At 40.2% G+C, this 12,055-nt stretch overlaps 1 protein-coding gene across 4 annotated transcripts in view; it reads left to right on the top strand.

Moving 5' to 3' along the window:
• The window catches only part of lrch1 (leucine-rich repeats and calponin homology (CH) domain containing 1), a 91,050-nt gene that overhangs the window by 45,347 nt on the left and 33,648 nt on the right, over window positions 1-12,055 (top strand). For all 4 annotated transcript variants that reach the window (XM_030758365.1, XM_030758364.1, XM_030758363.1 and 1 more), the window contains exons 4-6: window positions 546-651; window positions 6,919-7,055; window positions 7,514-7,644. In XM_030758365.1, the coding sequence (XP_030614225.1) occupies window positions 546-651; window positions 6,919-7,055; window positions 7,514-7,644 (374 nt within the window). The remainder of the gene's footprint in view (window positions 1-545; window positions 652-6,918; window positions 7,056-7,513; window positions 7,645-12,055) is intronic.

The raw sequence follows: 12,055 nt of genomic DNA, 5'->3' as shown, positions 1-12,055 counted from the left end.
GCCGAACATTGAGGTAAAGTCACAGATTGCCTTGTGGTTGACATTTGGCTGCTAGCGGCTCATCAGGATACCCTAATTTATTCCTATTCCTTCATGTGTCAGCCAGCAGGATCCTTTGCTCCTGTCGGCAGCTTCTTTTGATGAGCGCTTCCAACGGGACTTTCCAACGGGAGCGCTCGCACAAATTTGAGAAAAGCTTAGCTCAGAGCCCACAAACTTCCCATTGGTAACAGTGATTTCATTCTAAGTTGCTCAGTTTCATTCTTTGTTCTCTGGTCACAGCATCACTGCTTGGCTCTTCATGTATGAACACTCCTTTACAGCCGTACCTTGATACTCTGTATATGTGCACTCTGTGTGTCATGTGTGTGTTGGGGCTTGTTGCTTATTAACGTTTCAGCAGTGTATTCTTACCACGAAGGCCCAGCTTGACTCTACACCATCTGCTCAGCTGTGATGTTTGCTGCTGTGCAGAGAATTTCCAACAATTCCCAAACATCAGTATTAATGGCTCATAGCCCTCGTTTCTGTTCTGTCCTCTGCAGGACATCAGCTGCAACGAGATCACGGCTCTTCCCCGTCACATCGGCAGACTCAAAGCTTTGCGTGAACTAAACGTACGCCGAAACCTCCTCTGCGTCCTGCCAGAAGGTGAGCATGTGTTTTGTATCCAGTTTGGATCTAATTGCAGTGTCTTGTCATTCTTGATGACTTTCAGACAACAAAGGCTTACAGCTTTCTGCGTCCTACACCCTGGTGAAATTTAATTGGAGAACCTTTTGTTTACTTTATGTGTGTAATTCAGATGATTCACGTTCTCTTTAGGCAGGCTTTAAGCCTTATAATTTCAGCTTTCTTTTGATCCTGCCTTACGTCTGTACCTTACAGAAGCCTATTGTGCGCTCCCCTGCTGTTACTTGAGGATTGAAAAGTCAAGTGTGATTTAGAGTGAAACACAAATGGAATAATCTCTGCCATATGCAAGACGGGGAGATGCGTCTGAGACCACAGAGTCCTCTACTTGCACTGCCACACCCATCCTAGGGCCCAAAAATATACTTAACCCTCAGTATAACCGAGGAGCGACCTCCAGCCCCAAAGGTCTGAAATAAGTCAGTCACACAGAGACGAGTGACAACCGCAAAACTCTGGTGCTCATCTAGCGAGACAACACCCAGTCTGACTAACTGATAGGCTGGAGGGAAACTGACTTTTATATGGAGGGCAGCCAGTTAAAATCACCAGAACCACTCTGGTGTCTGCATGTAAAACCAATACCAATACCCAAATACAGTGTAACTACAGGGGTTTCTTTAAGATTAGGCCTGTTTTAGTTATTGATTAATCAGTTGATCTTTTTTTTCCTATGTTGTATCCAATATAGTCAAGATATTAATGACAGTGTACAAAAAGTTTCTGCTTTTATTGTCAGTTGTCCAATGTGCGGACAGTCTGTAATAAACAGAGTAGAGACATGGAGTCAGTCCAGCAGGTAGCTGATCAGAATGACAAACAACTGCAGACAGTTTTTGAAGAAGAAGAAGAAGAAGAAACAGCCTTTATTGTCCCACAGAGGGGAAATTTGGGTGTAACAGCAGCCGCAGTTATTATAAATATAAATAAAGATATAATAATTCACACTATTAAGAAAAGAATATATATAAAATCAACAAACAATATTAACCTTAATACTACTAATAATAACACTATATACAATGTACATGATGTGCCCGTGTGTTGAACCTTAACAGGCCGGACTATTTACAGTATATTTACAGTATATTTTTCTGATTTACTCAGCCCCCCCCCACCCCCTCACTTCACCTCAGCTTGTTCTATCTGTTTGGATTCATTGCTCCAGCTTCCTAATTTGGCATATGCCGTCCCTCGCCGTTATGATCATCTCCTGGACTGATTGATTGAGCTTTGAACTAGTTCAGCAGCTTAGTGCCACAGCGATGGGAGGCTTTAACCAGGCGGACTGGATGGCAGCCCTGACAAAGGGAGGGATGTTGTTTTTGATTTAATATGCGTTGAACTTGTGCAGACTACTTTGCAGCTCTCGAGAGTCCCTGAGATAAGACCACCATGACTGCTGAGGGCTTTTTAAAGGTCGGCCAAGCTCAGGGTGGCAATAGTGTAATGTTAGAGAGTCAGACTCTGACTAAAAGATCAGCGCTGGTGGAAAAATCATTTTTAAAGCCAGAATCACCATGGCTGCAGCAACTTTGGTTAGCAGCACTGTACATGCAGGCAGCAACTGAGCTGACCACTCTCTGCAATTTGCATGCAGAGATTTTACATGCAATTTATATTCATCACAAGCCAGTAAATCTTACAGCCTCCCAGTGAAACCACTGGAGTCTTCTAAAAGTCGGTCGATCATCCAGTTTTGTACCTCAGTAAGTAACAAGTCATCCGATCATTTTATGAGCAGCTATTTATGGTTAACACTTTTTCTACAAAACGATGTTAAACCCAGACAGGCAGCATGGTTAGAAGAAAACATGGATGCTCTTAAAATAACTTCTGCATTGTGAAAAGAACCACAAGCCAGGTCTGAAATCTTCATCTAGTCGCAGGTGACTCAGACCGACTTCTAAATTAAACGTCTAAATTAAATCAGCCGGGCTTATCTTCAGTTATCTTGTTTTATTTCAATCACAGTTACTTCACAGATTTCTGATCAAACAATTCCCGTTCACAAAGACCAGGAAACTGGATCATATCAGCCCAGGTCTTCTGATGCTGTGCATATCTGAACGTATGTAAACAGAGTGATAGATAACATGAGGCCTCAGTTCTTTAAATCAGGGTGGGGACTTTTTTGTTTTAAAAAAAAAACAAAAGATTTAGGAATAATTTTTCATTTCTTACAGTAAACTGTAATTTTAATTATTGTTGGGTTTTTTGTATACAGTTGCAGCAAAAAAAAAAAGAAAACCTTTGTGAGCCGTTTGATTTTTTTTTTTTTTTTTTTTTTTAAATATCTCAGCATAAATATAACCTAAAACATCAGATTTTGACTGAAGTCGTAAAGTAATCTAGTTAAAAGGAAATGTAAAGTAAAACCTTTATAAGAATAGTATTTGCTACTGTTGGTACTGCTGGTAAAGTCAGCTTTATAATCAAATGACCATTTCTGTGTCTTTAACAGGGCACTTAAAGGGAAATTTAAACATTTGTCCTAAGTGACCTTACAGCAGGAGGGAACGCATGTTTGTGCATAATATAATCTAGAGTATATTTTTATCCAGTAACCAGAGGAATGCTTTCTGGTGTCGCCACTCACACCATCACATCTGTTTAGCTGACAATATTACCGCCTACATGTGGTTTTAATTATGAGAACCTATCAAAAAAATCTCTGTAATAATCACACTGTCAAAATTGATGGGTTCCTGAGCGACGCATCATTAGCAGTCTGCAGGATACAGTTGCCCAAATGGTTTCTGCCCACAAACCCACACATCCGTCTGAGGATCGTGTAAACACACACACACACACACACAGCTTTTTTTTTTTTTGCCTGAAAAAGATCTCATCACAATTTCCCAAAGCAAAAACAGGTCTTCATCAGGCCTGCAATCCAGGACTTTTAAATACTCTTGGTTGGACACATTCATTGTACATGACTGTTTGCCACTTTAAGTAAATGCACCAGTGTTAAATTTTGACATTAATGGTTGAGCCTCATGTAAAGAGCTTGAAAAAAAATGTTAATTATATAATTATATAACCAATAACAACCAAAAAAAAAAAAAACAATTTAGTGGGTTGAAATAAACAGTGTTAACCCCCCTGAAGATAGTAGCCTGAGTCCATTTCAGAGTAAGCTTCAGAGCTGTGTTAATGGTATAGTCGTTTGGTTTTTTTAGGTTATTTAAGAGGGGGGAAAAAAGTGTTCTGATAATTATACTTTGATTAGTCTGTAATTATATTTTCTGACAAACTGATTTCGCCTAACCGTGTTTTATGCATGTGGCTAGAGACCAGTCACGCAGTATGCCAAAGGTAGAGAAGAGGACTTGTAGGCGTTCACTGTGGAGGCAAAGTTTAATTTGTGTCTTCACCTTCAGACTCAAGATATGAAGGATCACGTCCATGTTTATCGTGCATGTGAGGAGCTCCCTTCACCAAAGAAGTGAAAATGTGAAGGAAAAAGACACCGCCACCGGCAACTTAATAAAATAAAATACCATCCTCTCCCCTCTCACCTCAAGCCTCGTCTCTTCGACTGAAGTCATGAAAACAGGCATTAAGATGCTTATTTATTCCCGATATTGCCACAATTTACTTACTGTCAGCAGATTAGACATGCAACACGCCAGCTGCTGATAGGATCGTGTGTCCAAAACACTCACACTTTCCTTCTGAGAAGCAGTTTGATTAGATTCTTAGATCATATGAGAGTTTGTTTATTAAGCTTCAGAGTCTAATAATGTTAGATTAACTTCCAAAAAGACCACTAATGCTTTTTGATAACACCTAATGGCAAAGAGCTATTGGCTAACAGAGGCTAACTGCAGCTAACAAAAGCTAGCAGTGGCGAAAACAGCAGCACTTACTGACAGAAAAGTTCAGGATCTCCTCAATCCTGTTCTGAAGACAAAGTGGAGCTTTTCACAGCCTCAGCGGCGACTGTTCCCCAGAAACGTTAACGCTGGCCATAACGCGAGAACGTGACCTAGGATGTTCAAACTCGCACCAAGATGCATCTACGAGTTCAAATCTTGGTGACCTTGACCTAAAAACAAAGGTCAAGAGGTCAAGTTTTCTGAAAATCTTAATAACTCAAATGATGTGACCTCGGATGTTCAAATTCACACTATAGATGCATACTGTTCAAGCTAGACCCATCAAACTTTACACACTCCTTCATTGCCTTTAGTATAACAGCATATTCCAATGGCTAAAACCAAAACAGTGATACAGAAATGTCTCTTTTTGGCTTATTGTCACAGTAGCTGGTGACAGCTTTAGTTTAAAGTGTGAATGATGGCCTCCAAAGCTAGCTGAAGCCCGTGATCTGTAATCAAGAGTGTGGCCAATCTCTTTATTTAACTCTTACTTGTTAACATATCGGGCCTACAGATTGACCCTACAAAACTCTTAGGCACAACCTTTAATCATTAAACAGTCTCTTTTGTGAAATTACAGCTCAGTGACTCCAGTAAAACCCAGTTAAGAGAGGTATTCCAGGTTTTCCAGGTTATTTTGGATGTAATGAGGAATGAAGTTCACATGAACAGAAACAGACTCTGGGCTGCTAACAATTACAAACCTACTCTGAAAATAACAAGAGCTGCATTGTTTTATCTTGTGGGAAACATGTTGGTGGTTTGACCCATGTGAATGTGTGCGTCTGCGTGTGTGTAAGTGTGTGTCGTCCACTTAGATGAACTAAGTCAGCAGGAGGTTTTTTCACTCTCTCTAAACAAACTGTATCAATCTGTTTTATCGGTCATTTTAAAATCAGGTTGTGGGTGCTAAAGCCTCTTAATGTAGCACAGGTGTGAAAAACACCCCGCCCTTACCTGGCAGGTGGTATGGTCTGTGCAGCTGAAGCAGAGGAGGGGGCATCGTGCACAATCTTTTAATCAGTGAATTGTGGCATTTAAAAAGTGGCATGTTATTCGTGAATAAATAAACTTTTTTTTTTTAAACCGACTCCTGCTTAAACATTTTCTTCTTTAGCATCTATTTTAAAACTTCCTGATGCATTTCAGCCTTGGTTAAGGTCACAGCATGATGCAGTTTTTCTTATCGGTACCATCAGGGAGAGGTCTGAGCGGTCCCAAATTCGTTCTGCACCAGGAAAATTGTACGGCCAGAATTCATAAAGAACTGTCTTCAGATGCAATAAAGAACAAAGGGTTCTGGAAGAGATCATCTGACCTCCACAGATCTCACCACCATGGAGTCAGTCTGGATTACATGAAAGACAGAAGACAGTGAGATGGCTTACGTTCTCCAAAAGTGATTTTCCATTAGCTGTTCCAGGACCATTAATTTCCCAAAAAACTAATGTTCTGGAACTTTCCAGGGAGTAAAAGTTCATCCAGCACATTGTGATTAGCGTTTTCACAGCAGGGCTAAAGTCCCGGGAAGATTAAACCCATTAGACTGTTGGCTTTTTCAAAGGTGCAGTTTGTCTCAAGTTTTGAATGTTGTCCACTGCAAATATCAACAAAAAGCTTTGTACTTCAAATCTCCTGGGCTTCTCCGTCCTAGTTATTGTTGGACATGAACTAAAAGGAAAACAAACATGCTTTGTGCTTTTAAGTGCAGAGTGTATAACCCTGAAATCTTCTGCCACCTCAAGCACGGAAGCAGAGGCTTTTTGGGTGTTCAGTTGTTTCATGTAACTTATTTAACTAATTTAGACCCTTGATCCTCAAATGGAAATGCAGGGAGATGAACTGAAAGGGTTTCTGTTATGTGGGGAAAGGTTTTCTAGTCATGATATTCTGACCTGGTTAAAGAAAAATGGTGGAGATAGCAGATTACTGGTTTCATGGAGCTTTTCTCTTTGTTGCACTTGGTTAACTGATACCCAAAAACATGCTAGCAGCATCCATTTATATTTAGTTATTTGCTTTTACTTTGTTTTCCTCCGTGTAACATCCAGCTGATTTGTGACAGATGAAAAAGTGATTCAGTCCTTGGTCCTTTTTTTTTTTTTTTTTTTTTTTTGCATATTTCTCAATGATTAAAACAACAGATCTCTTCATTTAGAAAGACAATCTCATGATCTGGACTCAGTATCTCTTTTTCACAGGTTTGATTGTTTTCTAAATAAATGCTACCATTCAGTACCACACAGGTCAAATGAATCAAATGTGCTAGCTCTGCAGAAGCAGCTAACCAGAGCTCTTTGCTTGATGTATACATTTGTGCGTTTGTGTCTTCCTGCAGACCTGGCTGACCTTCCTCTGGTGAAGTTTGATTTCTCCTGTAACAAAGTGTCGACCATCCCGGTGTGTTACAGGAAGATGAAACAGCTCCAGTCTCTCCAGTTAGAAAACAATCCACTGCAGAGTCCACCTGCACAGGTACGTGCACACGCATACACTTTTCCCTCACTGAACTTTATACCTGACACTATTCTTTGAGTCTGAGACACAGTTCAACATAAATCCTTACTGTGTGTCTCGCATGAGTAAGACTGAACTTATTATTTTAGAAAGCATCCTGATATACGAACTGAACAATTGTAATAGCTGATTTTTATTTGTAAATGGATCGTGCACTGGGCTGGTGTGTAGCCACTGTGGCAACCATCATGATCCCAGTATCATGTTTGTGTCTGCAGTAGCAGCAGTATTGCAGTAGGTAGTATAAAACTATGTGCCTGTCTTTGGAAATGTTACGCACCAGCTGCAAGAGCTAAAAAAAATGGATCAGTGACTCAGCAGTCTGTGTGAATAAAGGTTGAGGTGATGTGAAAAACAAAGCAAAGCTGGTCTTTTACTTCATCCTGATTTGATTTTCTTTTTCTTCCATTATTCAGATCTGTATAAAGGGTAAAGTTCACATTTTCAAGTATCTGAGCATTGAGGCGTGTCGCAGCGAGAAGATGCCTGACTCGCTCTACCTGCCTGTCATGGGGCGACTCAGCTTATCACGGCCCACCACTGGCAGGTCAGTTACTGCACTATCATATCATCAGTGTCTGCTGCTGTAGTGCGCTATTAGACTGTATGTCTTGAACAATGTTCTGGTGTCAAATGTCAATACATTGTTATATAGGAATGTAGTTTTTCTTTTCAATAATGGTATTTAAAGAAAAAGAAAGAGCTTTATTTGTCACATACATATACATGCAGTGAGATTCATTCTCTGCATTTATCCCATCACACATGGAGTATGCAGTGCACACAGCACAACGTGGAGCAGGGGGCGCCCGGGGAGCAACCTGGGGGGTAAGGGCCTTGCTCAGGGACCCACAGTGACGTCAGCCCAAGGATTCAAACCAGGGTCCTCTCAGTGATGAACCCTCTTCATCTCCCCTAGGCCACCACTTCCCGTACAGAGGGAGATGTTGAGTTGGTTTTCCTCATGGCGGCAGTGTTGCCTCAATGCCTAAAACCAGACACACTGATACAGAAGTGTATCTGTTTGGCTTCCTGTCTCAGTAACATGAAGGGGCTGCAGCTGGTGACAGTGTCTTTGTGTCTAGAAAAGTTCAGGACATGTGAAAAACCTATTTTCAGTTCAAAAGATTTAGAAAAGATTTGATTTTTGTGGCTTTCATGTTATTTATGAATGTTGTAAGCTGTTCTTAGTTGTGGACCTCCAACATAGCTGCCAGAAGCATGTTGCGTCACCTCAGAGCCATTCGTTTTAGTTTTAGTTTCAACAGCATTATACACAGATAGAAACTGTCTGCTGGAACAGAATGGCTGTCTGTGATCTAAGCTTCCTCAGTTTCTCAGCCTGCAGCCAAATCCTCCATTAGTCAGCTGAAACTGATCCATTCTCTGGCTCCAGGCTGGGCAACAGTGACTGACTGCTATCACAGAAGTTCACTGAAAAGTTAGTCCAAAATCCCATCGTCAGTGTGTGAGATGCTCTCTGTGATTGATGAATAAAGGAATGGGGAGTAAATACAGGAAGAAGACATTCAAGTAGGGAAAAGAATGAGACTAAAATCCTTTTGAATGACGACACTTAGAAAGGACACACAAGAAAAATGACTGCACATAACTGTGGGAACAAAGAAAGAATTCATGGAGCAGTTGTAGAAATGGGTCGGTACTCGGATTGCACAAGGTGAAACAGAAACGAAACAGAACCGAGCTAAACGGGGGAACAACAATCCAAAAAGGAAGCAGTGAAGTGTGAAAAGATGAAACATTTGTAGGAATACACTCAAACAATGCAGCACTCCTGCAGCGCTGTCCAACAGTAAACAGCCAAATCTTTTCCACACCGCCACTAATACCATCCTCAGAGCCATACGCTCAAACCCGTGTGGTCTGTTCTGCAAGTAATGTGAGGCAAAACTTCCCGTGAACACAGTTGCTGGAGGGTTTTTGGATCATTTTGCAACCCCTGAAAACTTGCCCCCAACAGCCAGTGTAAGAACTACCTCTTTCCAAAGTACAACAGCAGGAGTTAAATAACAGTAACACATTTTCATGACGTACCAGACGCCTATGATTTTGCTTACTTTTCCCCAAGCCCTATATGAAAGCAGAGTGGAATCATGTGCCTGCAGCTCCCCAAAACTGGTAACAACAGGCTTCAAATGATAAACGCATTAAGCGAATCAATAGTCTGTTTTTCAGTGAGCGTGGAGGAATGTTCAGCTCTGTTCTTGTTTTCTATATCTTATCAAATATGCTATATAAATGCGCATTTTTTGGACAAAAATCCCAAATATTTTATGTCTAACGACACCTTTAACATTTTTTCTGCTCTCTGAGATGCTGCCTCATGCAGCACAATACTTCTGTTCGTGCATATAATTGTACATTTTTACTGAAGACTGCTGTCACTAACAAAAAAAATTAACCAACGTGGGCGAGATTACCTGGATTAAAGGTTCTGAATTTTAGTTTTGATTAATTTTTCGATGAATTGCCCAGCCGTACTTACAGGTGGTCAAAAGTCCACAGATGCAATGCTAACATACAAAAATTTTGATCTTATTGCCGCTCACAGTAATCTTGCAGCAAGAAATAATAAATTTGAACTTACCTTCTAAAAGATACAGATTTTGCATTAAACTGTGGCATCGGGGTACACATGTATAAACCAATAAAACCAAGCATGCTACCAAAATCTAACTCTCTGTGTCCAAAAGTGTAATTAGTATACATTTCTCACAAACTACCTGAAAATTTGCTGTAAAATTTAGAGGTCTGATACAGATGGGTCATCTTTGTTAACACTCTGAGGTATGTGGTAACTTCAGCCCTGACCCTAATTTGTGAAGCCAGGCAAAACTAAAAAAATACGAAGAGTTTTTGATGTGAGTCAGAATGATGATTTTCTTTGTTCACTAATGTCCAAGACTTGGAAAAACAGTTTAATAAAAAGAAGTAAATAACTACACATTCTGAGTGCCTTGGGTTGGAGGTAGGATCATCACCGGATGTCCCTGTAGTGCTTTTAAATTTATTCCCAGTAAAACTGGAGGCAAAAGCTTCATTCATTTGGACTAACTGGAACAGTACTCGAGTCTAAAGATTACAGTATAGAATTATTTTGTCATTTCATCCATACTTTAAATGTCAAAAGTCAAATGCTGGATAGTATAGGATGAAAAGTCAGAGGATTACCAAAGAAAGGATTAAGGCCTCTGGAGAATGTCACTGTTTTTAGTCAGTCCAGCCAAAGTGATATAATGGATAAAATAAAACAACTGGAAGGGAGAAGGATGTACAATACAGACAGAAATATATAGGAAATAAAAATTCTGCTGCTTCAGGTTCTTCATCACTGAGCCGAGCTCTCAGAGGACATCCACCCACATGAAACACTCCCAACATGTGGGCAGGAAAAATAGTTTCTGTTCCCTTGTAGACTCTACTCTACATGCAAATCAGATTTTCCTTCAGCTTTCATTCTTGGTCCCTCTTTTAATTGTTACTTGCTGTCTTTGTCTATATAAGCTGTGAATGACATACAAGATAAAAGCATCAGTGACAACCAGAGTATGAAGGAATGACCTAGAAGGAGAGCTGATGATGTGTAAATATAGCTCAGCTGAGTGAGTCCATACATATAAAATGCTGTTAACAGAATAGAAATAAAACTAACACATCTGTTTATACTTTGGATAACCTTCCATTTCTAGTTGCGATTTTAATGCTATAAAACTTTTGAACGCGTCACTTTGGCAGCATTAAACAAACAACACGGGGATTCGCTGGAAGCTTCGCTCCTGCTTGTTGCAGTAGTCTGTTAATTTGACTGTACAGCAGGATATATGTAATATATTGTTGTAAAGTTGAGAACTCCTTTTGTTGTAACATGCTTCAAGTAGGCGTTTTAATGCTGTTGAGGATTCTGATATGGGAGCCTACAGGGACTCGCTCGCTTTTGGAACCAGCCTCAAGTGGCCACTCCAGGAACTACAACTTTTTTTTTTTTTTTTTTACCTGACTCTGAAGATTGCAGCTTGGTTCATACACCTATACCTCAGTGGAGACACATTTTGGCTCCATATATTTTCTATTAATACCACCAAACAGCGCCGCCTGCTGGTTGCCAGACCATCTATGTTGTGCATTTAGATTCAATACAGAGTTAGCAATGCACTGATTTTGGTATAAATGGACTGGTACTGATATAGCGCTTTTCTACTCTAACTGCAAGTCTCACACAAACATTCATACAAGTGCTTTTAGCTAACATTCACACACTTGAGGATGAAACTCAGGGTACAGTATCCTGCCCAAGGATTGACCTTTGAACTGTTTTCCATTCCAGACTACTGAAATTAGATGTTGGTTATAAAAAAGGCGAGTTCCTGATTGTGACACTCTGATATTCTGGGTTATGAGTGTTTAATATGAACAGCTTCGCTGTCTGTAGTTTTTATTTTCCTGCACATTTGCGTAATGTTTTCAGTGGTAACAAGTTATGATTGTGAAAGGCTCACTGTAAACGGACAGACTAAAGGTCAACCTAACTTTGTTACTCTAATATTTTTCTAGGTTTCTAGGATTGCTGCTCGGTCTTTTTCCTCTTCAGATGCTTTCGATTCTTTTCTCTTTCTCTAAAACATCCTTATAAGCCATCACTCTGAATTCTTTGCTTTCACAGACATGTGATGCCACGTAGCTGTTTTACTCAAAAAAGGCTTTGGATAATAAATTAGTATGGTTCTGTGAGGGGTAGTTGTTCTCTGCCTCACTCCAGAGAAAGCTGAGAACAGACTGATGCTATTTTTAAAACTCCATTAACGCGATGACCTTAAAGGAGAACTAGATAAAAATGAAACGCAGCACGGCTCAGTTTATGGTTTACTGAATGAAGAAAGAGTGCCCCACCAATGTAAAACAACAGTCTAAGTTCCAGATCTACTCCTAACATTTGCAGT

This window comes from Archocentrus centrarchus, chromosome 21, assembly GCF_007364275.1.
Source record: "Archocentrus centrarchus isolate MPI-CPG fArcCen1 chromosome 21, fArcCen1, whole genome shotgun sequence".
In the NCBI taxonomy this organism is placed as follows: domain Eukaryota; kingdom Metazoa; phylum Chordata; class Actinopteri; order Cichliformes; family Cichlidae; genus Archocentrus; species Archocentrus centrarchus.
The sequence above is the reverse complement of the archived record's forward strand: the minus strand, read 5'-3'. Positions and strand labels throughout refer to the sequence as shown.